Below are 25,134 nucleotides of genomic sequence, written 5' to 3'. Positions count from 1 at the left end.
CAAACCTATAGAAAATGTGTGGGCAGAACTGAAAAAGCGTGTGCGAGCAAGGAGGCCTACAGACTTGACTCAGTTACACCAGCTCTGTCAGGAGGAATTTATTGTGGGAAGCTTGTGGAAGGCTACCTGAAACGTTTGACCCAAGTTCAACAATTTAAAGGCAATGCTACCAAATACTAATCGAGTGTATGTAAACTTCTGTCCCACTGGGCATGTGATGAAATAAATAAAAGCTGAAATCAATCATTATCTCTACTATTTTTCTGACATTTCACATTCTTAAAATAAGGTGGTGATCCTAACTGACCTAAGACAGGGAATATTTACTAGGATTAAATGTCAGGAATTGTGAAACTGAGTTTAAATGTATTTGGCTAAGATGTATGTACACTTCCAACTTCAACTGTAGCTGTTGTGGTCATTACTCTGTGAAACTGCTCTGTCTCCCCCTGCAGGCGATCCTGAAGCGCAGCCTGAAGCCCACGTGTTCCATCCTGCCCTTGATGAGGAGAGGCCATGCCAACAACCTGGAGTTCTTTCTCTCTCACATCGGCAAGGTCTACATGAACGGGTCCGTCTGCTGACATGCCTCTAATGTCATCATTATGCAACTGATGCTATTCTATTCTGAACCTAATTCAGCTTTATCTGGTGTTGTTGTTTTAATAAAGACACCAGCTATGTTCCAATACTGCAAGATGGCATTCTGACCTTGCTTTGACATAATGTTAATCTCATAAACTCTGATGGTCCATAGTACAAGCCAAAACATGCATGTAAAATGTTTAGTTTTGAGTCCTAGAAAAGCTATACTTGTGTCAGATGCCTCAATACCAAGCATCTCTCCTTTGTGTCCAGGATCAACGTGGACTGTAAGCAGCTGTACCCACCCGTGGAGTATCCGGTGCCCGCGGGCACCCCTCTGATCTCCCCCCTGGTGCAGTGGGACCACGCCCAGACCTGGGATGTACCCAAGGCTGAGGACTTCCCTGCTGGTTCTGGAGGGTCCACCTCAGCTACCATCTATAACATTGGTGAGAGACATGCATACACCAACACAGAACACACACAAACAAACTTGTACGTCCACACACACTCTATCGGACAATAACAGAGTTGATCTCCTCTCCCCCTAGACATGAACCCAGAGTCTCCAGACTACTATATGATTGGCCACTGCATCGATGGGCGTGTCTTGTACCCGGCCACGGGTTACCTGGTGCTAGCCTGGAGGACCCTGGTGAGGAGCCTGGGAGTTGTCATGGAAACCACCCCTGTCAACTTCGAGGACGTCACCATCCACAGAGCCACCATCTTACCCAAGACTGGTGAGAGAGGGATGGAAAAGGGATGGATGAAGGCAGGGGAGGTATTCGATCATGGGTTGTCTGTTTGGGTTGTCAATCTTTTGCTGTGGTTCATTGCTGACCTTCAATGTGCGTTCACCCGCTCCCTCTCTCTCCCCCCACTCTCTCTCTCTCTCTCTCTCTCTCTCCCCCCACTCTCTCTCTCTCTCTCTCTCTCTCCCCCCCCCCTCTCTCTCTCTCTCTCCCCCCACTCTCTCTCTCTCTCTCCCTCCCCCCTCTCTCTCTCTCCCTCCCCCCTCTCTCTCTCTCCCCCCACTCTCTCTCTCCCTCTCTCCCCCCCGCTCTCTCGCTCTCTCCCCCCCGCTCTCTCGCTCTCTCCCCCCCGCTCTCTCGCTCTCTCCCCCCCGCTCTCTCTCTCTCTCGCTCTCCCCCCCCGCTCTCCCCCCCACTCTATCTCTCGCTCTCCCCCCCACTCTGTCTCTCGCTCTCCCCCCCACTCTGTCTCTCGCTCTCCCCCCCCACTCTGTCTCTCGCTCTCCTCCCCACTCTCTCTCTCGCTCTCCTCCCCACTCTCTCTCTCGCTCTCCCCCCACTCTCTCTCTCGCTCTCCCCCCACTCTGTCTCTCGCTCTCCTCCCCACTCTGTCTCTCGCTCTCCCCCCCACTCTGTCTCTCGCTCTCCTCCCCACTCTCTCTCTCGCTCTCCCCCCCACTCTGTCTCTCGCTCTCCTCCCCACTCTGTCTCTCGCTCTCCCCCCCACTCTCTCTCTCTTACTCTGTCTTCTCTCTGTCAGGTTCAGTCCAGTTGGAGGTGCGTGTCATGCCCGCCACCAGTCGGTTTGAGGTGTCTGAGAACGGCAACCTGGCTGTCAGTGGTATGTATACTCTACTCTCCTATAAGCATCCAAGATAAATGTTTGATTTGTAAATCAGGATGGTTTCTACATGCTCTGTTACATGGTAATAACTAGTGTATACACAGTCACTATGAACTCTACATGCATGCCTTCTCCTTGGTCCTCCACACGGTCTCTCACTTTATCCTATGCTCCTCGCTGTCTGTGCAGGTAAGGTGAGCATTCTGGAGGACTCTGCTCTGGACTCATTTTGCTCTCAGATCGGTAAGCCTGTCGCCGGGGACGACGGTGACCCCAAACTGCGCCTGACGGCCCATGACATCTACAAGGAGCTCCGTCTCCGCGGTTACGACTATGGCAAGACCTTCCAGGGCATCCTGGAGTCCAACAATGCAGGTGTGTGTCTGTCGGAGAGAAAGACTTTGTGAACCTCTTTATGAAGGCTTATTTCCTACTGGGTGGCTACCAAGATGGGTTGTTTGTTGTAGTAAGTACTAGAAGTTGTTTTCCTCAGTCATTGGTTGATTCCCTCTGATCTTGCTCTATCCCTGTCTGTGATTGGATGTAGGTGACAGTGGGAAGCTGCAGTGGACCGGTAACTGGGTGACCTTCCTGGACACTATGCTGCAGATGATCGTGGTTGGCCTATCAGGACGCAGCCTTCGCCTACCCACGCGGATCCGCTCTGTGTATGTGGACCCCAACATCCACCAGGAGAGGGTCACTGACTACGCAGAGGGGAAGAAAGGTGTGTAACACACACTCCACTCAATATTAAGTATGTTTATTATTTCCTCTGTCTGTTCCCACACTCTCATCCCAATATTAAGTATGTTTATTATTTTCTCTGTCTGTTCCCACACTCTCATCCCAATATTAAGTATGTTTATTATTTCCTCTGACTGTTCCCACACTCTCATCCCAATATTAAGTATGTTTATTATTTCCTCTGACTGTTCCCTCTCTCTCATCCCAATATTAAGTATGTTTATTATTTCCTCTGTCTGTTCCCACACTCTCATCCCAATATTAAGTATGTTTATTATTTCCTCTGACTGTTCCCACACTCTCATCCCAATATTAAGTATGTTTATTATTTCCTCTGACTGTTCCCTCTCTCTCATCCCAATATTAAGTATGTTTATTATTTCCTCTGTCTGTTCCCACACTCTCATCCCAATATTAAGTATGTTTATTATTTCCTCTGTCTGTTCCCACACTCTCATCCCAATATTAAGTATGTTTATTATTTCCTCTGACTGTTCCCTCTCCATCATCCCAATATTAAGTATGTTTATTATTTCCTCTGACTGTTCCCTCTCCATCATCCCAATATTAAGTATGTTTATTATTTTCTCTGACTGTTCCCACACTCTCATCCCAATATTAAGTATGTTTATTATTTCCTCTGTCTGTTCCCACACTCTCATCCCAATATTAAGTATGTTTATTATTTCCTCCGTCTGTTCCCACACTCTCATCCCAATATTAAGTATGTTTATTATTTTCTCTGTCTGTTCCCACACTCTCATCCCAATATTAAGTATGTTTATTATTTCCTCTGACTGTTCCCACACTCTCATCCCAATATTAAGTATGTTTATTATTTCCTCTGTCTGTTCCCACACTCTCATCCCAATATTAAGTATGTTTATTATTTCCTCTGACTGTTCCCACACTCTCATCCCAATATTAAGTATGTTTATTATTTCCTCTGACTGTTCCCACACTCTCATCCCAATATTAAGTATGTTTATTATTTCCTCTGACTGTTCCCACACTCTCATCCCAATATTAAGTATGTTTATTATTTCCTCTGACTGTTCCCACACTCTCATCCCAATATTAAGTATGTTTATTATTTCCTCTGTCTGTTCCCACACTCTCATCCCAATATTAAGTATGTTTATTATTTCCTCTGTCTGTTCCCACACTCTCATCCCAATATTAAGTATGTTTATTATTTCCTCTGACTGTTCCCACACTCTCATCCCAATATTAAGTATGTTTATTATTTCCTCTGTCTGTTCCCACACTCTCATCCCAATATTAAGTATGTTTATTATTTCCTCTGTCTGTTCCCACACTCTCATCCCAATATTAAGTATGTTTATTATTTCCTCTGACTGTTCCCACACTCTCATCCCAATATTAAGTATGTTTATTATTTCCTCTGACTGTTCCCTCTCCATCATCCCAATATTAAGTATGTTTATTATTTCCTCTGACTGTTCCCACACTCTCATCCCAATATTAAGTATGTTTATTATTTCCTCTGACTGTTCCCTCTCTCATCCCAATATTAAGTATGTTTATTATTTCCTCTGACTGTTCCCTCTCCATCATCCCAATATTAAGTATGTTTATTATTTCCTCTGACTGTTCCCTCTCCATCATCCCAATATTAAGTATGTTTATTATTTCCTCTGACTGTTCCCACACTCTCATCCCAATATTAAGTATGTTTATTATTTCCTCTGACTGTTCCCTCTCTCATCCCAATATTAAGTATGTTTATTATTTCCTCTGACTGTTCCCTCTCCATCATCCCAATATTAAGTATGTTTATTATTTCCTCTGACTGTTCCCTCTCCATCATCCCAATATTAAGTATGTTTATTTCCTCTGACTGTTCCCTCTCCATCATCCCAGCGGTGGACGTCCACGTCAGCCGTTGCCTTGACAACATTGTGGCGGGCGGAGTCCAGATCTGCGGCCTGCATGCCACGGTAGCGCCGCGTCGTCAGCAGCAACAGAGCCCGCCCACCCTGGAAGAATTTGTGTTCGTTCCCTACCTGGAGACAGAATGCCTGTCAGCCAATGACAAACTAGGAGACCAACTAAAGAACTGTAAAGGTTAGATGTCTACTTTCTGTTGCCTTTATCATCCCAATAGTGAGAAAATAATTAGACTTTCAGCTTCACTGTTTTAAAATATGTATTGCAACCCTTACCTATACAGCCCCTATCTATACAGCCCCTATCTATACAGCCCCTATCTATACAGCCCCTATCTATACAGCCCCTATCTATACAGCCCCTATCTATACAGCCCCTATCTATACAGCCCCTATCTATACAGCCCCTATCTATACAGCCCCTATCTATACAGCCCCTATCTATACAAATAATACTAAAAAGAATCACAAATGGTTAAATACTGTCAATCTAAGTGGATTCCTTTTTAAAATACATGTTCTGTGTTTCATGCATCTCTCCAGGTCTGATCCACAAGCTGCAGAAGAAGCTGGCTCCTCAGGGCGTCAAGCTCTCCATCCCTGGTCTAGAGGGGGTGTCTGGCCCTGCTGTACCCATCCCAGAGCCCTCTGAGCCTGGCTTGCTGCGGCTGCTGTCCCTGCTGTGCGGTCTGGAGCTGAACGGTAACCTGCGGTCAGAGCTGGAGCAGACTGTTGAGAAGGAGAGGGGTTGTCTCCTCCAGGACACCCTGCTACATGGCCTGCTGGACGGCCCAGCCCTCAGACACTGCCTGGACACAGCCCTGGAGAACTCTACCCCCGGGAAGATCAAAGTCCTGGAGGTGAGCTAGACTCGTGATACTCAAGCCTTTGTCTGGGGACGCGATAAAAATATTTAACAAGAAGAAAGTGACAAAGAAAACATATTTGAATGAATCTTTAGTTCTTCTCCTAGACCATCAGGCTCTCCTCTCTAACCCGGCTCTGTCTCTCCTCTCTAACCCGGCTCGGTCTCTCTCCTCTCTAACCCGGCTCTGTCTCTCTCCTCTCTAACCCGGCTCTGTCTCTCCCCCTCAGACTCTCCTCTCTAACCCGGCTCTGTCTCTCCTCTCTAACCTGGCTCTGTCTCTCCCCCTCAGGCTCTCTCCAGCGACGGTCGTCTCTTCTCCCGCGCCGTGCCCATCCTCAACATCCAGCCCATGCTCCGCCTTGACTATGTTGCCACGGCAATGACCCTCGACCTCCTGACCCCCCATCAGACCACCCTGGACGCCCTGGGAGTCACAGCGGCACAGTGGGACCCCCACCAGGGCCCCGTGCCCGGGGGAGAAGTCGGAGGGGCTGACCTGGTGGTGTGTAATCACGCCTGGGGGCCCCTGGGGGCCGGGGCAGAGGTGGTGGTAGAGAACCTGGCCTCTGGGGCCAAAGAAGGGGGCTTTGTGATGCTCCACACCCTATTGAAGGGAGAGACTCTGGCGGAGACGGTGGCCTTCCTCACCTCCAAGAACAGCAAGACCAACCGTCAGAGACTGTTCTCGCAGGTCAGTCACACTGCAATGGACAACAGAAGCCCAGAACTATTCTTAGCCCTTAGAGCCCTGCTATAATACTTGAAGAGTAGCTGTCAGCTTCAGGCAGTATTTAGTGAGGATCCATAAACTGACCATACAGTCAGTCACCTGTGACCGTTCTCTCAGTGATGACCTGTTATCATGTCTAATCTTGCATCTGTTTTTCTCCTCCGATTCTCTAGGCTGAGTGGGAGAAGGTGTTCTCTGATGCATCTCTCAAATTGGTGGCTGTTAGGAAGTCCTTCTATGGCTCTGCCCTATTCCTGTGTCGCCGTCGGTTACCCCGCAAACAGCCCATCTTCCTGCCTGTTGACAGCATGGACTACCAGTGGGTGGACACACTCAAGGTGAGGGAGTGTGGCTCTGTGTCTGTGTTAACTCCTTTTTAAGTCCTTATAAGCCTTTATAACTGTCTCTCCTCCCCAGGCGACGCTGGCTGAGCCCTCGGACTCTCCGGTCTGGCTGACTGCTACCCAGACCCACTCTGGGGTGGTGGGCATGGTCAACTGTCTACGCCAGGAGCCTGGTGGCAACCGCATACGGTGAGATAAAGCCTGGTTTGAAACAAGCCCTCACCCCTTCCCCTAGACTGTTGATCTGAAAGGATCACACTGAAAGCAGCACAGTTGTGTATGCCTTAAAAGCACAGATGTGTGTGTATATATTAGAAAGGTAGTAGCTTGGCTGTGAATCACAGACTAAAGCTGTATCTCTCTCTCTCTCTCTCTCTCTCTCTCTCTCTCTCTCTCTCTCTCTCTCTCTCTCTCTCTCTCTCTCTCTCTCTCTCTCTCTCTCTCTCTCTCTCTCTCTCTCTCTCTCTCTCTCTCTCTCTCTCTCTCTCTCTCTCTCTCTCTCTCTCTCTCTCTCTCTCTCTCTCTCTCTCTCTCTCTCTCCCCCCCCCCCCCCCCCCCCACAGGTGTGCATTTGTGTCCAACCTGTGTGAGTCCACTGTGGCGCCCACCCTGCAGCCTACCCATAGTTCCATGAGGTCTGTGCTGGAGGGAGACCTGTGTATGAACGTGTTCAGGGATGGACACTGGGGAATGTTCAGACACCAGCTCATCTCTCAGGGTACGACAACCACGCTGCCATCTCTCTTCTCTCTGATCTGAAAAGTTGCACCCGTTGAGATATCTTGAGAGAGAGTTCACACATTCAGTTATTACATAGGAGCTTGATGATATCATTATGGAATAATGATAAATACTAGAAGAGTTGATGTCAGACTAGCCCTAGGCTCAAGAATACCCATACCAATCTTAACATCTCTCCTCTCAGATCTGAGTGAGGAGTTGACAGAGCAGGCGTACGTTAACGTGTTGACCCGCGGTGACCTCTCCTCCCTGCGTTGGATCGCCTCGCCCCTCCGTCATTTTGTGGCGAGCAGCCCCCACGTGCAGCTGTGTCGGGTCTACTACAGCTCCCTCAACTTCAGAGACATCATGCTGGCCACCGGGAAACTGCCACCGGACGCCATCCCAGGTACACACATCACTTCGCACAGGGACACTCCCGCACAGCCAGATTTACTCACACACACACACACCCACAACAACCTGACTACCCTCTCCCTCTGTAGGTGACCTGGCCCTCCAGCAGTGCATGTTGGGTATGGAGTTCTCAGGTCGTGACCCCAGCGGTAGGCGTGTGATGGGGCTGTTGCCTGCTAAAGGCCTGGCCACTTGCGTCGACGCTGACACACGCTTCCTCTGGGACGTCCCAGACAGCTGGTGAGGCACTGGGATGATCCCAAAGGACACCCTATTCCCTATGCAGTGCACTTGAGTGGGAGTGGCAGGTAGCCTAGTGGTCCTAGCCTAGAGCATTGGCCTAGTAAACAAAAGTTTGCAAGATTGAATCCATGAGCTGACAAGGTACAAATCTGTCGTTCTGCCCCTGAACAGGCAGTTAACCCACTGTTCCGAGGCCGTCATTGAAAATAAGAATTTGTTCTTAACTGACTTGCCTAGTTAAATAAAGTTTTTAAAAAAGGAGCATTTTAAATCCTAATAAATAAGAGGGAACCTAATCCTAGATCAGCACTCCTATAATTTGGGAATACAGAGCCATAGAAAATCTGTGATGTTCTGGGAACGGATTACCTATTTACTGGTGATGTCTTATGCCTTATGACTAAGGTATCGTTAGTAACTTAACGTTTCTCTCTAGGACCCTGGAGCAGGCTGCATCGGTGCCAGTGGTCTATTCTACAGCCTACTACTCGCTGGTGGTGCGTGGCAGGCTCCGCCCAGGCGAGAGTGTCCTCATCCACTCAGGGTCAGGGGGCGTTGGCCAGGCTGCCATCGCCATCGCACTCAGTCAGCACTGTAGGGTTTTCACTACTGTTGGTGAGTACCGGAGACCACACACACTCAGCCTGTTAGTGTCAGGATTGTCAGTGCATTTAGCCATAGATGTGTGTCTGTAACCTGTGTTTGTGTTCTGTCTCAGGTTCAGCAGAGAAGCGTGCCTACCTACAGGAGCGTTTCCCCCAGCTCACCGCTGAGTCCTTCGCCAACTCTAGAGACGCCACCTTCGAACAGCACGTCCTGCTACACACACATGGAAAAGGTCAGACACACTTTAGATATCAGCTCCTTTCCAAACTTGCCTCACACAAAACACTTAAACGATACACACCCAACATGTCACTGACCTATCAAAATATGCAGTCATACATTGCACACCCTATGTTAAGCCATCAAATCCAGCCTCCCTTCCTCACAATCACTCATGCGCCATTTAGCAGACTCTTTTATCCAAAGTGACTTAGTTATGCGTGCATACGTTTTACATATTGGTGGCCCCAGCGGGAATTGAACCCATAACGTTGCAAGCTCCATGCTCTACCGACTGAGCCACAAAGGACCACTTAAATGTGGTCTTATTTATCCTGAATGTCTCTGTGTTTAGTGAACATGGTATTGTGTATCCTGGATGTCTCTGTGTTTAGGAGTGAACATGGTATTGTGTATCCTGGATGTCTCTGTGTTTAGGAGTGAACATGGTATTGTGTATCCTGGATGTCTCTGTGTTTAGGAGTGAACATGGTATTGTGTATCCTGGATGTCTCTGTGTTTAGGAGTGGACATGGTATTGTGTATCCTGGATGTCTCTGTGTTTAGGAGTGAACATGGTATTGTGTATCCTGGATGTCTCTGTGTTTAGGAGTGAACATGGTATTGTGTATCCTGGATGTCTCTGTGTTTAGGAGTGAACATGGTATTGTGTATCCTGGATGTCTCTGTGTTTAGGAGTGAACATGGTATTGTGTATCCTGGATGTCTCTGTGTTTAGTGAACATGGTATTGTGTATCGTGGATGTCTCTGTGTTTAGTGAACATGGCATTGTGTATTCTGGATGTCTCTGTGTTTAGGAGTGAACATGGTGTTAAACTCCCTGGCTGAGGAGAAACTGCAGGCCAGTCTTCGCTGTCTGGCCCGACACGGACGCTTCCTGGAGATCGGCAAATACGACCTGTCCAACAACTCCCCTCTGGGTCAGTACACTGCAACTGCTCTCTGCATGGCAGCTATTTTGTCCCCGACTCACTGTGCCACTGCAGCTGATCTATCTGACATGCGTTCCTGTTTCCCTCAGGAATGGCTCTCTTCCTGAAGAACGTGGCGTTCCACGGAATCCTATTGGACGCCCTGTTTGAGGAGGGGAACCGGGAGTGGGAGGAGGTGTCCCAGCTGCTGAAGGAGGGCATTGTGGGAGGTGTAGTCAAGCCCCTGAGGACTACAGTGTTTGAGAGAGACCAGGTGGAGGAGGCCTTCAGATACATGGCCCAGGGAAAACACATCGGCAAAGTACAGCTGCAGGTCAGTGACTGAACTCTTTCCTTAGCTGCTTTTTCTTCCTCACAAAAAAAGTTTTTTCCATTTCCTCACTTTGCTTTTTAAACCTTTCCATCACTTGTTTTTTTCTCTTTTTCCTCTCAACACTACTTTGCTTACCACACTACTTTACAGACATATTACACGTTTATGATGCTGTTGTAACACAGTTATTTCTACTAATCACACTTATCACTGTTTTTAATTCTAGTCAGATATATATCTGTGTTGTATCTGATGTCTTTCTCTAGGTGCGTTCTGAGGAGATGGGTAATGGTACCCAGGCGGTGGGCTCGCCCCTCTCCCTCCCCGCCATCTGCCGTACCTTCTGCCCCGCCTCCCACTCTTACATCATCACCGGGGGACTGGGTGGCTTCGGGCTGGAGCTCGCCCATTGGCTGACGGAGAGGGGCGCCCGCAAACTGGTGCTCACCTCCAGATCGGGCATCCGCAACGGTAAGAGAGAGACAATAACTTTTACGGCTAACTAGGTCGTGTGTTGTTCTGAAAAGCCAAGCCATTGTGCTAGGCAAGTCCGTTAAGAACAAATTCTTATTTTACAATGACGGCCTACCAGAGAACGGTGGGTTAACTGCCTTGTTCAGGGGCAGAACAACAGATTTTTTACCTTGTCAGCTTGGGCCAGTAACCTTTTGGTTACTGGCCCAACGCTCTAACCACTAGGCTACCTAGTCAGCACCCTCCACTTGTCTAGGTGGAGGGTGACGTTAGCTACACGCAGAAGTTAGCTACACGCTGCTGATTTGTTAGTGACAGTTCGGTCACCTTTGTCATTGTCGGTTCATGTTGCTAGGTTACCAGGCCAAGCGTGTGCGTGAGTGGCAGGGGATGGGCGTGCAGGTGCTGGTGTCCACCAGTGACGTCAGCACCCAGGAGGGGGCAGAGCAACTCATTAACGAGGCCTGCAGGTTGGGGCCTGTGGGAGGAGTCTTTCATCTTGCCATGGTAACGACCCCCACTGTTCTAACCCGTCTTAACCTGTCTCCTTCACCTGTCCCTGTTTCACCTGTCTCATCTCTCTCTCTAACCTGTCTGTCTCTCTCCTGTCTGTGTGTGTACCAGGTGTTGAAGGATGGTATGCTAGAGAATCTGACTCCTCAGCTGTTCCTGGATGTCAACAAACCCAAATACAACGGCACCCTCCACTTAGACAAGTGAGATGACATTCTCCAGCCTAATATAGTGCTATCCTCAACCTTGGCTCTGCCTTGCTTCCCTCAGAAGAGAGTCAAATTAGTTTGGTTTGAATTTAAGGTGAAATCCAAGACAATGGTTGAAAAACAAAAATAATATATATTTTAGAGCAAGAAATATTTGAGACTCAAGAACCCACATTATCAAATTGTGGAGACAAAAATGAATGTCTCATATGCTTATTTTTTCTCCTCAGTGTGACCAGAAAGATGTGTCCAGACCTCAGTTACTTCGTAGCCTTCTCCTCTGTGAGCTGCGGCCGCGGCAACGCCGGCCAGAGTAACTATGGTTACGCCAACTCCGCCATGGAGCGCGTGTGTGAGCAGCGGCTCCACGACGGCCTGCCTGGATTGGCTGTCCAGTGGGGCGCCATTGGTGACGTGGGCGTGGTCCTGGAGACCATGGGCGGTAATGACGTGGTGGTGGGTGGGACTCTCCCGCAGCGCATCACTTCCTGTTTGGAGGTGCTGGACCGCTTCCTGTGCGAGCGTCGTCCGGTGATGTCGAGCTTCGTGCTGGCAGAAAGGAGCGTGGTGAAGAGCGAAGGAACCGGACAGAGAGACCTGGTGGAGGCTGTTGCTCATATACTGGGTAAGAGAGGTTCCATTCTGGTTCCATTCTGGTATTCCAGAAGTCATGCTTATTGCCATCTGATTTTGGGGATCTTCCAACTGGGATTTCTGAGAATTTTGGGAAAGTGGCCAGTATTTTGCATCCCTAATTTGGTATGTATTCATGATGTGTGTTTGATGTGTAACTTCTCACCCTCCCTCTCTCAGGTGTACGTGATGTCAGCAGCCTGAACGCTGATGCCTCATTGGCTGATCTGGGTCTGGACTCTCTTATGGGCGTGGAAGTGCGTCAGACACTGGAGCGCGACTACGACATTGTCATGGCAATGAGGGAGATCCGACAGCTCACCATCAACAAGCTCAGAGAGCTGTCTAGTCAACCGGCAGGAACAGCAGGTGTGTGTGTGTGTTGTGTGTTTGTGTGTGTTTCTTGGGCTCATGTCTCTCGCTCTCTTTCTCTCTCTCACTCTAGAGTCCCGTCAGTCTCCAGTGAAGAAGGGAGGAGTGCGTTCTCTGTTGGAGTCGGACCTCAGTTTGATGCTGGTCAACCCAGACAGCCCCACGGTCTCACGTCTCAACGAGGTGCAGAGTGTTGAGCGCCCGCTGTTCCTGGTCCACCCTATAGAGGGCTCCATCGCTGCCTTCCGAACGCTCACCGCCAAGCTCAGTGTTCCCTGCTACGGCCTGCAGTGCACTAAAGGTACACATGAAGACCTATACAGACACGCGCGCACAAGTGCCCTGCAAAAGTATTCATTCCCTTGGTGTGTTTCCTATTGTCTTGCATTACAACCTGTAATTGAAATGTTTTTTATTTGGATTTCATGTAATGGACATACACAAAATATTCCAAATTGGTGAAATGAAATGAAAAAATAACTTGTTTCAAAAAAATAAAAACTGAAAAGTGGTGCGTGTATATGTATTCACCCCCTTTGCTGTGAAGCCCCTGAATACGATCTGGTGCTGCCAATTACCTTCAGAAGTCACATAATTAGTTGGATTGCACACAGGTGGACTTTATTTAAGTGTCATATGATCTCAGTATATACAGTGGGGCAAAAAGTATTTAGTCAGACACCAATTGTGCAAGTTCTCCCACTTAAAAAGATGAGAGGCCTGTAATTTTCATCATAGGTACACTTCAACTATGACAGACAAAATGAGAAAAAAAATCCAGAAAATCACATTGTAAGATTTTTAATGAATTTATTTGCAAATTATGGTGGAAAATAAGTAAAAAATCTTAACCCTATTTCTTGAACTGTATTGTTGGTTAAGGGCTTGTAAGTAAGCATTTCACTGTAATGTTGTTTTCAACGCATGGGACAAATGAACTTTGATTTAACCTCGATCTAAATGACTCAACCCATCCATCTCTCTAGCTGCTCCTTTGGACAGTATCCAGTCTCTGGCTGCATACTATGTGGAGTGTATAGGTCAGGTACGTAATATACTAACCACAGCTTTGTTTGTAATGTACATTTAGGTCAATTATAGGTAATTAGTGATTTATAAATAACTGTCTCTGTTTTTTTGTGTAAAGGTGCAATCAGAGGGTCCGTACCGGATCGCCGGATACTCCTTTGGAGCCTGCGTGGCGTTTGAGATGTGTTCTCAGCTGCAGGCACAGGGTAGGACCATAGACTACCTCTTCCTCTTCGACGGATCACACTCCTACGTCGCCGCTTACACACAGGTGAGCACTTAAGGACACGTGGATACACAGACGGACACAGATAGACACGTGGATACACAGACGGACATACACGAATACACGCACACACACACACACACGGATACACGCACACACACACACACACACACGAATACCTGCACACACACACACACACGGATACACGCACACACAGATACACACACATACAGACACATACAGACACACATGGATATATACACACACACACACACACACACATTGGTGACACGTGTCTACATACTGACCCACAGATGACATGTTAACAGGATGTACATGTAAACAGAGGCCCTCAGGCACATGCATATTCAGTTACCTCAAAGTGAACTCTACTGCAACACTCCTAACCTCATGATTAACCACAGTGTAGAGTTAGAATACCAACATGAACCACAGTGTAGAGTTAGAATACCAACGCGCACCACAGTGTAGAGTTAGAATACCAACACGAACCACAGTGTAGAGTTAGAATACCAACGTGAACCACAGTGTAGAGTTAGAATACCAACACGCACCACAGTGTAGAGTTAGAATACCAACGTGAACCACAGTGTAGTGTAGTGTAGAGTTAGAATACCAACACGAACCACAGTGTAGAGTTAGAATACCAACGCGAACCGTAGTGTAGAGTTAGAATACCAACACGAACCACAGTGTAGTGTAGAGTTAGAATACCAACACGAACCACAGTGTAGAGTTAGAATACCAACACGAACCACAGTGTAGAGTTAGAATACCAACGCGAACCACAGTGTAGTGTAGAGTTAGAATACCAACGCGAACCGCAGTGTAGTGTAGAGTTAGAATACCAACGCGAACCACAGTGTAGTGTAGAGTTAGAATACCAACACGAACCACAGTGTAGAGTTAGAATACCAACGCGAACCACAGTGTAGTGTAGAGTTAGAATACCAACGCGAACCGTAGTGTAGTGTAGAGTTAGAATACCAACGCGAACCACAGTATAGAGTTATGTGGAGTTTGAACACCAACATGAGGTTATTTTCCTTTCAGAGCTACAAATCCAAGCTGACCCCTGGTAATGAGTCAGAGGCAGAGACTGAAGCTATGTGTGCCTTCATCCAGCAGTTTACTGGCATCGAGTACAGCAAGGTACCCATCTCTCTCTCCCTCTCTCTCTGTCTCTCTGTGTACCTCTCTCTGTGTACCACCCCCTCTCTCTCTCTCTCTCTCTCTCTCTCTCTCTCTCTCTCTCTCTCTCTCTCTCTCTCTCTCTCTCTCTCTCTCTCTCTGTGTGTACCTCTCTCTGTGTGTGTGTACCTCTCTCTGTGTACCACCCCCTCGCTCTCTCGCTCTGTACCCCTCCCCCCCTTCTCTCAATTCAATTTAAGGGCTTTATTGGCATGTGAAACATATGTTTACATTGCCAAAGCAAGTTAAATGGATAATAAACAAAAGGGAAATAAATAATATAAAATTAACAGTAACTTTACATTCATATGTTCCAAAAGCATAAAGACATTTCAAATGTCTATGTGCAAATAGTTAAAAGGGAAAATAAATAAACATAAATATGGGTTGTATTTTTCAATGGTGTTTGTTCTTCACTGGTTGCCCTTTTCTTGTGGCAACAGGTCACACATATTGCTGCTGTGATGGCACACTGGTATTTCACCCAATAGATTCATCAAAATTGGATTTGTTTTCAAATTCTTTGTGGTTCTGTGTAATCTGAGGGAAATATTAATATTGTCATACATTTGGCAGGAGGTTAGGAAGTGTATCTCAGTTTCCACCTCATTTTCTGGGCAGTGTGCACATAGCCTGTCTTCTCTTGAGAGCCAGGTCTGCCTACGGCAGCCTTTCTCAATAGCAAGGCTATAATCACTGAGTCTGTACATAGTCAAAGATTTTCTTAAATTTGGTCAATCATAATCTGCCACTGTGTACTATCTGTTTAGGGCCCAATAGCATTCTAGTTTGTTCTGTTACTTTGTTAATTCTTTATAATGTATCAGGGTAGCCTAGTGGTTAGAGTGTTGGACTAGTAACCGAAAGGTTGTAAGTTAAAATCCCTGAGCTGACAAGGTACCAATCTGTCCTTCTGCCCCTGAACAGGCAGTTAACCCACTCTACCTAGGCCGTCATTGAAAATAAGAATTAGTTCTTAACTGACTTGCCTAGTTAAATAAAGATAAAAAATATATATTTTTGTTTTCTCATGATTTGGTTGGGTCTAATTGTGTTGCTGTGCTGGAGCTGTGGGGTGTGTTTGTGTTTGTGAACAGAGCCCCAGGACCAGCTTGCTTAGGGGTCTCTTCTCCAGGTTCATCTCTCTAGGGGATGGCTTTGTTATGGAAGGTTTGAGATTCACTTCCTTTTAGGTGGTTGTAGAATTTAATGTCTCTTTTCTGGATTTTGATTAGCTGGTTATCGGCCTGCATTATTTAGTGTTTTACATAGTTTTTGCAAAATTCTGCATTCAGTCTCAATTTGGTGTTTGTCACATTTTTTTATTTTTTATTCTTGGTTGGTGACCAGACCCCAGACCTCACAACCATAAAGGGCAATGGGTTCTATAACTGATTCAAGTATTTTTAGCCAGATCGTAATTGGTATGTCAAATTTTATGTTCTTTTGATAGCATAGAAGGACCTTCTTGCCTTGTCTCTCAGATCGTACACAGCTTTGTGGAAGTTACCTGTGGTGTTGATGTTTAGGCCGAGGTATGTATAGTTTGTGTGCTCTAGGGCAATGGTGTCTAGATGCAATTTGTATTTGTGGTCCTGGCAACTGGACCTTTTTTGGAACACCATTATTTTGGTCTTACTGAGATTTACTGTCAGGTCCCAGGTCTGACAGAATCTGTGCAGAAGATGTAGGTGCTGCTGTAGGCCCTCCTTGGTTGGTGACAGAAGCACCAGATCATCAGTAGTCATTTGACTTCAGATTCTAGTGGGGTGAGGCTGGGTGCTGCAGACTGTTCTAGTGCCGTTGCCAATTCGTTGATATACATGTTTAAGAGGACGGGGCTTAAGCTGCATCCCTGTCTCACCCCACGGCCCTGTTGAAATAAATGTGTTTTGACACATTTAACCCCACACCTGTTTGTTTACATGGAAGAAAAACATACAACATTATCAAATCCAACACCGCTTTCCATCAATTTATATACCAGACCCTCATGCCAAATTGAGTCAACAAAGCCTTTGTTTCGGGTTGTTTGTTTGTCACATAGGGTGTGCATGGTAAATACTTGGTCTGTCGTCTGGTAATTTTGTAAAAATCCAATTTGATATTTCCTCAGTACATTGTTTTCACTGAGTAAATGTATGTCTGCTATTAACTCTCTTTCCTTCTACCACCCTCCCCCTCTCTGTCTAGTTGTTGGAGACCCTCCTCCCCCTGTCTGATCTGAAAGCCCGTGTCAACATGGCGGTGGACCTCATCACCTCCAGCCATAAGAACGTCAGTAAAGACTCCCTGCGATTCGCCGCCGCCACATTCTACTACAAACTCAAGGCTGCCGACGGTTACGTCCCGGCAACCAAATACCATGGCAACGTCACCCTGCTCCGCGCCAAGGCCAGCAGCGACTACGGAGACAACTTGGGGGCCGACTACAAACTGAATGAGGTGATTGCACTTGCGCGCGCACACACACACACACACAACTATAATAACTGGTTTTGTTTCTCCCCAGGTGTGTGATGGTAAGGTGTCGGTTCACGTCATCGAGGGAGACCACCGCAGCTTCCTGGAAGGAGAGGGGGTTGAGTCTATCAGCAGCATCATCCACAGCTCATTGGCCGAGCCACGCATTAGTGCCCGAGAGGGTTAGACCAGTCCCGCCCATTCCCAGCCTTCTCCCCCAATAGCATCAACTTCTCCTATCATCAAATCTAAACCCCATTGATCAATACATATAATGTACGCAATCCCCCACCAATTAAAGCTCGTCTCGCTGCACAGGGTATGTTCCCATGGGAACAAATCGTGCTGTATGTTATATTTATTTTTTACCCTGTCTCTTTATCATGTTTGGAACGGTAGAATAAATGTCCATACTGATAATCCTGCTACAACTGGAAACACGCTGGCTCAACCCAATAGCTAGCCTAGCATGTGAGCCTGGCTGTGTTACCAAATGACCAATGACTAGATAACCTACCTAGCTGCTGTGTTATGATACTGCTAAACGGTATGTCGTTACCTTGATGATAAAAAGGGTCCACCCACACAGCTTTATCTACTCATGGTGTGTTTGTGCGTGTATTTGCATGTTAGATCTTATGCCAAACCCTAGCAGTGCCCTAATGATGCAGACATAGGTCTGTTCCACCTGGACGTAGCCTCCTGTCTCTTTCACATGTCTAACACCTGTTCAAGCACTGTACCTGTTACCAAGTGTGACGTTGACATTGTTACATGGTTGTCTTGTGTTTGGGTAGGTTTTATTCTGTTTGTTTTGCATCAGGGTTTGTTTACCAGATTTGGTCAGAAGTTAAGTTATGATCCCTATTTTAGTAGATTTTGATGTGTTTTGTTGCCTTGCAGAGATGGTAACTGTTGTAGTATTGTTACACTGGTCTACTTAAGGTAGGTTCACACAGTGACATGCATAAGACTCCTCGTCTTGAGAACTAAAGGTGTTACGGTCGCTACAAGGAAATGGATCAAGTGTTTGACTGATGCCATATTTGATCAAGTTAATGACTTTATTACCTATTCAGCTGTTTCCTAGACTCCATGTCTTCCCAGTTAAGAACTGAACCTTTTGAAAACAACAGTATTCTTCTGGGTTGAGATCTGTGTGTGTTTTCTTTCCTGTGTGAGTACACCTTTTTAAGAGGACTGATTAGATATCTACAGTTCACGTTTTATGATGTCGGGTTCTTTGACAGAAAAAAAAGTCATTTAAATTGCTGCTGTTTAAAAATGTATGATGTTCTATGTGACTACAATGGATTACTGAATTAACATTGTCTTTTCCTTAAATGGGAAGACATTTTCCAACATTCCTGAAATATTGTTACACAAGACTCATTTTAAATATTTGAATATTACTGCTGTCAACCTGCAATGCTTCAAAACTCTTTGGCACTTATTTGAAAGGAAATTGAGCAATAGTCCAGTATTTGGGTAGTGCCATACAAGTGATGTCCTGCTAAACCTATGGTCGTGTTCACTAGGGCACAACGTAGCAAAATGCTTTGCAACTGAAGATGAGCGTTCATTTTTGGTGCCCACTGAACATGACCAGATTTGACTGTCTTACTGAAAGAGTAGTAGTTTGTCCAAGCTTCCATTTAGTTTGTAAAGTGGAGTCATTGATCTGAAGAACGGGCCTTGTTGAGGAGTAGGTAGACTTGACCCCTAACCACTAGTCCAGAAACAGGTATTTTACTGTCCTCCCGTTAGGACTGTTGGGAGGGTAATCTGATCCTATTGTACATCTGTGGTTACGAGGCAACTTTAGACCTCTATCTTGTTTTTGACTCCCATGATCTTTGCTGTCCCCTAAAGGTCCTCTAAGATCTTGGGTCCAATCCTAGAATGCAACAGACTGACCTGACTTCTGAGACTTCTAATCAGGTCTATGAAGAGTCGGGTGACTGTAATTTGAACCCTGTGATTGGCTGCAGTAAAAAGGAGGAGGAAATTGACGGTGTGCTCCTCTAGTTGTATTTATTGTATTAGTCCAAATAAAGAACTATCACTAACATCCTGCCTCACTGTCTGTTCTATGTAAACTTAACAAGGACATTATAGTTCTCAGCAAGTAGTGTATTCAACAGATTTGAGAGGTTGGCATGGAATATAATGAGAGAACTTGTTATGCACCAAATACTTATTAGGGGTTACTTTATTGCCCTGGGCAAGTTCAGGCTGATCTGTGGTTGCCCCATTAGGCAGGTGACATTTTTCACTGAAAACAACCAACCACTGCCTGTAGCCTGATCTTTCTTGTTCTTCACAGTTGTCAGTCTTTCACTTAAACAAGTTATGATGTTTGTGTGTAAACAGCTTTTTTCACAAGTGTCTATAATCTTCGGGCATTCATGACATACTCCTGGCCTTTCACACCTTAATGTCAATCCCTGCATATAACTGACCATACATTCCTTATGCAATCAGATGTCCTGTGTCTCTAAATGGGTGTTATTCCTTTGCTGGTCATGTGTTTGTGTCATATAGAAGTTACCACTAAAAAGTCACACAGCATTCGACTATGAGGGCCATCTGCTACTACGTTCACTACAGGTCTGCCTCTGCCTTTAAAGTTAGTGTGGACAGAGAGGTGTTTTGTGTGTGTGTGTTACTTTGAGGTTGAGTACAGATGATGTGAGAGTGATAAGATGCATGCACACATGACTGTTAGTCACGTTGGTTAAAAGCATCTGCTAAATGGAATATTATGTATTATAAGAAACAAGACCACTGGATTGGCCTTTCAGTCCAACAGGGTGTGCTCAGACACAAGGGAAGCTTCCCAAATGGAACCCTATTCTCTACATAGTGCACTACATTGACCAGAGCAGTGCACTATGTAGGGAATAGGGTGTAATTTGGGAAGAAGGTAGGGCTGGGACACTCATAGAGGAGCAACAGATTGTTTTTCAGAAAAGGACCACCCTGCGAGGCAGACTGATTAAACCACAGCCTTGGATGTTCAAAGGCTGTTATGATACAGAGAGGGAGAGATATACATCTAAATGCACATACACTGACTGTCCTCTCTCTGTTGATGTTCATCATCTGAATAAAGCCAATGAACTGCTGTCTATCTGTCCTATCCTGTGACAGGTGGAATTTAAAATGAGGCGTGTGTTAATCACCTCAAATTTCTTTCCCTGGAAATCAGAGGTTGAGAAGAAAAGGTTTGCAGAGGAGCACAGTAATTATTTCTATCCACGGCCACAAAGTTGAAGTGAGGACAAGTTTACAACAGGCCTGCATGTTAGGATTGCTCTTTGTCAATGATGATAAATGATAGATATTGGTTTTATGATGCTATCTGTGTTGGGTGGATGGATGCCTGCTGGTCTAGGACTAGGTAATGATGTTATGCTGAATGGTTATTAGAGACTACAGCAGCAGAAGTCATCTCACAGAGGATCAGTAAAAGATCCATCTCTTTTTTATCTCAATTTCTGTAACACACTATCTAGTCTCTAACTCTCACTCTCTCTCTCTACCTCTTTCCCTCTCTTGCTTTCTCAAACTTATTTCCTTCTCTCAGTCACTCTTTCTTTCTCTCTCTCTTTCTCTCTCTCACTCTCTTTCCTGTGTCAATTCATCTCACTTATTAAATTAGAGATCTTCAGCACAGGTCAATGAGCTAATGAGTATCTGGGGTTGAACCAGAGCAGACTGTTGGATGGCAGGCTTGTTCTATTCTCTCATGAACACCCCCTCATGCATCAACATTCCTTTGTTTTGAAAGGGCATATGTACTGATTGAATCAACGTTGTTTCCACGTCAGTTCAATTAAATTACGTTGAACAACGTAGAATAGACGTTGACGTCTGTGCCCTGTGGGTAGGTTGGTCTGATTCTCTTAATGGAGATTCATTAACAAAGGTGATCTTCAACTAAGACCCTGGTCTTTCCACAGGGTTGTGCTCAATTTACAATTTCTGAATTTATGCTCAACAAAAATATAAAAGCAACATGTAAAGTGCTGGTCCCATGTTTCATGAGCTGAACTACTCACAAAAAAAAAGTATTTCTCTCAAATTGTGTGCACACATTTGTTTACATCCCTGGTGTCATTTCTCCTTTGTTAAGGAGAGGTGTGGCATGTCAGAAAGCTGATTAAACAGTATGATCGTTATATAGGTGCACCTTGTGCTGGGGACAATAACAGGCCACTCTAAAATTAGCAGTTTTGTCACACAGCACAATACCACAGATGTCTCACGTTTTGATGGAGTGTGCAATTGGCATGATGACTGCAGAAATGTCCACCAGAGTTGTTGCCAGAGAATTGAATGTTAAGGATCTGACCCTTTTTTCACCTAAAATGACATAACCAAATCTAACTGCCTGTAGCTCAGGACCTGAAGCAAGGATATTTTTTTTTTAAATGTTACTTTATTTAACTAGGCAAGTCAGTTAAGGACAAATTCTTATTTTCATTGATGGCCTAGGAACAGTGGGTTAACTGCCTTGTTCAGGGGCAGAACAATAGATTTTTACCTTGTCAGCTCAGGGATTTGATCTTGCAACCTTTTGGTTACTAGTCCAGTGCTCTAACCACTAGGGTATCTACCACCCCAGGTAGCCTATTCTTGATAACATTTGAAAGGAAACACTTTAAAGTTTGTGGAAATGTGAAATTAATGTTGGAAAATATAACACATTAGATCTGGTAAAAGATAATACAAAGACAAAAACATGAGTTTTCAATGTTTTTTCTCTCCATCTTTGAAATGCAAGAGAAAGACCATTATATGACCTAGGACTCTAGGCGCAATTTAGATTTTAGCCACTAGATGTCAGCAAAGTTTTAGACTGATCCAATTAACCATTGCATTACTGTTCAAAATGTTGTATCAAGTCTGGCCAAATGTGCCGAATTGGTCAATTGATACATTTTCAAGTACATAACTATAGAGAACATGGTAATAAAATAATATAGTTTACACACTCCCAGGAATGTCATAAATGATGGATAATTAGCTTCCCTACAGGAAAGACACTAACCTTCAGGATCAAGGGAAGGATGAAGGAGCAAAGCACAGAGAGATCCTCATTGAAAATCTGCTTCAGAACACTCAGGTCCTCAGACTGGGGCAAAGTTTCACCTTCAAACAGGACAACGACCCCAAGCACACAGCTAAGAACAAGTCTGGAAAAAGTTTCTGAATTTCCTTGAGCTGCCCAGCCAGAGCCCGGACTTGAACCCGATTAAACATCTCTGGAGATACCTGAAAATAGCTGTGCAGCAACGCTCCCAATCCAGCCTGACAGAGCTTAAGAGGATCTACAGAGAAGAATGGGAGAAACTCCCCAAATACAGGTGTGCCAAGCTTGTAGCGTCATACCCAAGAAGACTCGAGGCTGTAATCACTGCCAAAGGTGCTTCAACAAAGTACTGAGTAAAGGGTCTGAATACATAGGTAAATGTGACATTTCCGTTTTTTATTTTTAATACATTTGCAAATGCAAAAATTTCTAAAAACCTGTTTTTCCTTTGACGTTATGCGGTATTGTGTGTAGATTGATGAGGGGGGAAAAACAATTTAATCAATTTTAGAATAAGTCTGTAAGCTAACAAAATGTGGAAAAAGTCAAGGGGTCTGAATATTTTCCGAAGGCACCGTACCATATGTGTCAAAGTAATGAGAAGTTCATGTTTTATGACCGAGTTGAAAATCTTTGGATTGGTTTGTTAATTAAATTCTACTTCCTGTCATACAGATATGATGCCTTCAAAAAAAAGGTAGGGACGTGGATCAAAAAAGCAGTCAGTATCTGGTGTGACCATCATTTGCCTCATGCAGCTCATCTCCTTTGCATAGAGTTGATCAGTCTGTTGATTGTGGCCTGTGGAATGTTGTTCAATGGCTGTGCGAAGTTGCTGGATATTGGCAGGAACTGGAACACGCTGTCGTACATGTCGATCCAGAGCATCCCAAACATGCTCAATGGGTGACATGTCTGGTGAGGATGCAGGACGTGGAAGAACTGGGACATTTTCAGCTTCCAGGAATTGTGTACAGATCCTTGCGACATGGTGCTGAGCATTGTCATGCTGAAACATGGGGTGATTGTGGCTGATGAATGGCCAGACAATGGGCCTCAGGATCTTGTTGCGGTATTGCTGTGCATTAAAATTGCCATCGATAAAATACCATAACACGTGATCTGGGGTTGTGTGGCCGGTTGGATCTACTGCCGAATTCTCTAAAATGACTTTGGAGGCGGCTATTCGTAGAGATATTATGAATGATGGAGGCTACTGTCTTCATGGGGACCTTCAATGCTGCAGAAAAGTTTTGGTGCCCTTCCTCAGATCTGTGCCTCGACACAATCTTGTCTTGGAGCTCTATGGGAAATTCTTTTGACCTCATGGCTTGGTTTTTACTCTGACATGCACTGTCAACTGTGGAACTGTATATAGACAGGGGTGTGCCTTTCCAAATCATGTCCAATCAATTGAATTTACCACAAGTGGACTCCATTCAAGTTGTAGAACCATCTCATGGATGATCAATGGAAAGAGAATGCACCTGATAGGTAAAAACTGTTTAGAAATCCCCAATTACACTTGTAGACGATGTCATGGTGATAGGACCATGCCTCAGGACAACCTGGGCTGATGACTCCTTGCTGTCCCCAGTCCACCTGGCCGTGCTGCTGCTCCAGTTTCAACTGTTCCGCCTGTGGCTATGGAACCCTAACCTGTTCAACGGATGTGCTACCTGTCCCAGACCTGCTGTTTTCAACTCTCTAGAGACAGCAGGAGAGATACTCTGAATGATCAGCTATGAAAAGCCAACTAACATTTACTCCTGAGGTGCTGACTTGCTGCACCCTCGACAACTACTGTGATCATTATTATTTGACACTGCCGGGCATCTATGAACATTTGAACATCTTGGCCATGTTCTGTTATAATCTCCACCCGGCACAGCCAGAAGAGGACTGGCCACCCCTCATTGCCTGGTTCCTTTCTAGGTTTCTTCCTAGGTTTTGGCCTTTTTAGGGAGTTTTTCCTAGCCACAGTGCTATTACACCTGCATTGCTTGCTGTTTGGGGTTTTAGGCTGGGTTTCTGTACAGCACTTTGAGACATCAGCTGATGTAAGAAGGGCTAAATAAATAAATTTGATTTGATGATTTGATTTAATTTGAAATGTGTTTTAAAGAATGAAAGTAGTACTAACATTTTGTGGGCTGTCTGTAATTCACTACCCATGCTATTAAGTACTAGAAGAATACAATTTACCAGAATGCATTACATCAAGCATTCCAGAGTTGACGGTGGCTAGGAAAAACTCCCTAGAAAGGCCAAAACCTAGGAAGAAACCTAGAGAGGAACCAGGCTATGTGGGGTGGCCAGTCCTCTTCTGGCTGGGTGGGCATTCTATGTTGTGTGTCTGGTTTGTCTATTTCTATGTTTGGCCTGATATGGTTCTCAATCAGAGGCAGGTGTTAGTCATTGTCTCTGATTGGGAACCATATTTAGGTAGCCTGTTTTGTGTTGGGTTTTGTGGGTGGTTGTCTCCTGTGTCAGTGTTTGTACCACACGGGACTGTTTCGGGTTTTCATGTTTCTTGTTTTGTAGTCTATTTCATGTATAGTTTTCGTTATTAAAAGAACCATGAATGATAACTACGCTGCGTCTTGGTCCGATCCCTACTACACCTCTTCTTCAGAGGAAGAGGAAGAAG

At 45.4% G+C, this 25,134-nt stretch overlaps 1 protein-coding gene across 2 annotated transcripts in view; it reads left to right on the top strand.

The window, feature by feature from the left end:
- Positions 1-19,457, top strand: part of LOC139381950 (fatty acid synthase-like) — a 42,970-nt gene extending 23,513 nt beyond the window's left edge. For both annotated transcript variants that reach the window (XM_071125831.1, XM_071125832.1), the window contains 29 exons: positions 456-571; positions 859-1,034; positions 1,137-1,328; positions 2,101-2,181; positions 2,374-2,559; positions 2,732-2,911; positions 4,816-5,019; positions 5,385-5,701; positions 5,999-6,400; positions 6,613-6,777; positions 6,857-6,972; positions 7,347-7,501; positions 7,709-7,912; positions 8,010-8,160; positions 8,600-8,778; positions 8,882-9,001; positions 9,808-9,930; positions 10,032-10,255; positions 10,522-10,726; positions 11,085-11,236; positions 11,354-11,445; positions 11,682-12,076; positions 12,265-12,453; positions 12,530-12,757; positions 13,443-13,501; positions 13,604-13,756; positions 14,786-14,884; positions 17,117-17,368; positions 17,436-19,457. In XM_071125831.1, the coding sequence (XP_070981932.1) occupies positions 456-571; positions 859-1,034; positions 1,137-1,328; positions 2,101-2,181; positions 2,374-2,559; positions 2,732-2,911; positions 4,816-5,019; positions 5,385-5,701; positions 5,999-6,400; positions 6,613-6,777; positions 6,857-6,972; positions 7,347-7,501; positions 7,709-7,912; positions 8,010-8,160; positions 8,600-8,778; positions 8,882-9,001; positions 9,808-9,930; positions 10,032-10,255; positions 10,522-10,726; positions 11,085-11,236; positions 11,354-11,445; positions 11,682-12,076; positions 12,265-12,453; positions 12,530-12,757; positions 13,443-13,501; positions 13,604-13,756; positions 14,786-14,884; positions 17,117-17,368; positions 17,436-17,573 (5,253 nt within the window). In that variant the 3' untranslated portion in view covers positions 17,574-19,457. The remainder of the gene's footprint in view (positions 1-455; positions 572-858; positions 1,035-1,136; positions 1,329-2,100; positions 2,182-2,373; positions 2,560-2,731; positions 2,912-4,815; positions 5,020-5,384; positions 5,702-5,998; positions 6,401-6,612; positions 6,778-6,856; positions 6,973-7,346; positions 7,502-7,708; positions 7,913-8,009; positions 8,161-8,599; positions 8,779-8,881; positions 9,002-9,807; positions 9,931-10,031; positions 10,256-10,521; positions 10,727-11,084; positions 11,237-11,353; positions 11,446-11,681; positions 12,077-12,264; positions 12,454-12,529; positions 12,758-13,442; positions 13,502-13,603; positions 13,757-14,785; positions 14,885-17,116; positions 17,369-17,435) is intronic.
- The last annotated feature ends 5,677 nt before the right edge of the window (positions 19,458-25,134 follow it).

This window comes from Oncorhynchus clarkii, chromosome 23 (assembly GCF_045791955.1).
Source record: "Oncorhynchus clarkii lewisi isolate Uvic-CL-2024 chromosome 23, UVic_Ocla_1.0, whole genome shotgun sequence".
Classification (NCBI taxonomy): domain Eukaryota; kingdom Metazoa; phylum Chordata; class Actinopteri; order Salmoniformes; family Salmonidae; genus Oncorhynchus; species Oncorhynchus clarkii.
The sequence above is the reverse complement of the archived record's forward strand: the minus strand, read 5'-3'. Positions and strand labels throughout refer to the sequence as shown.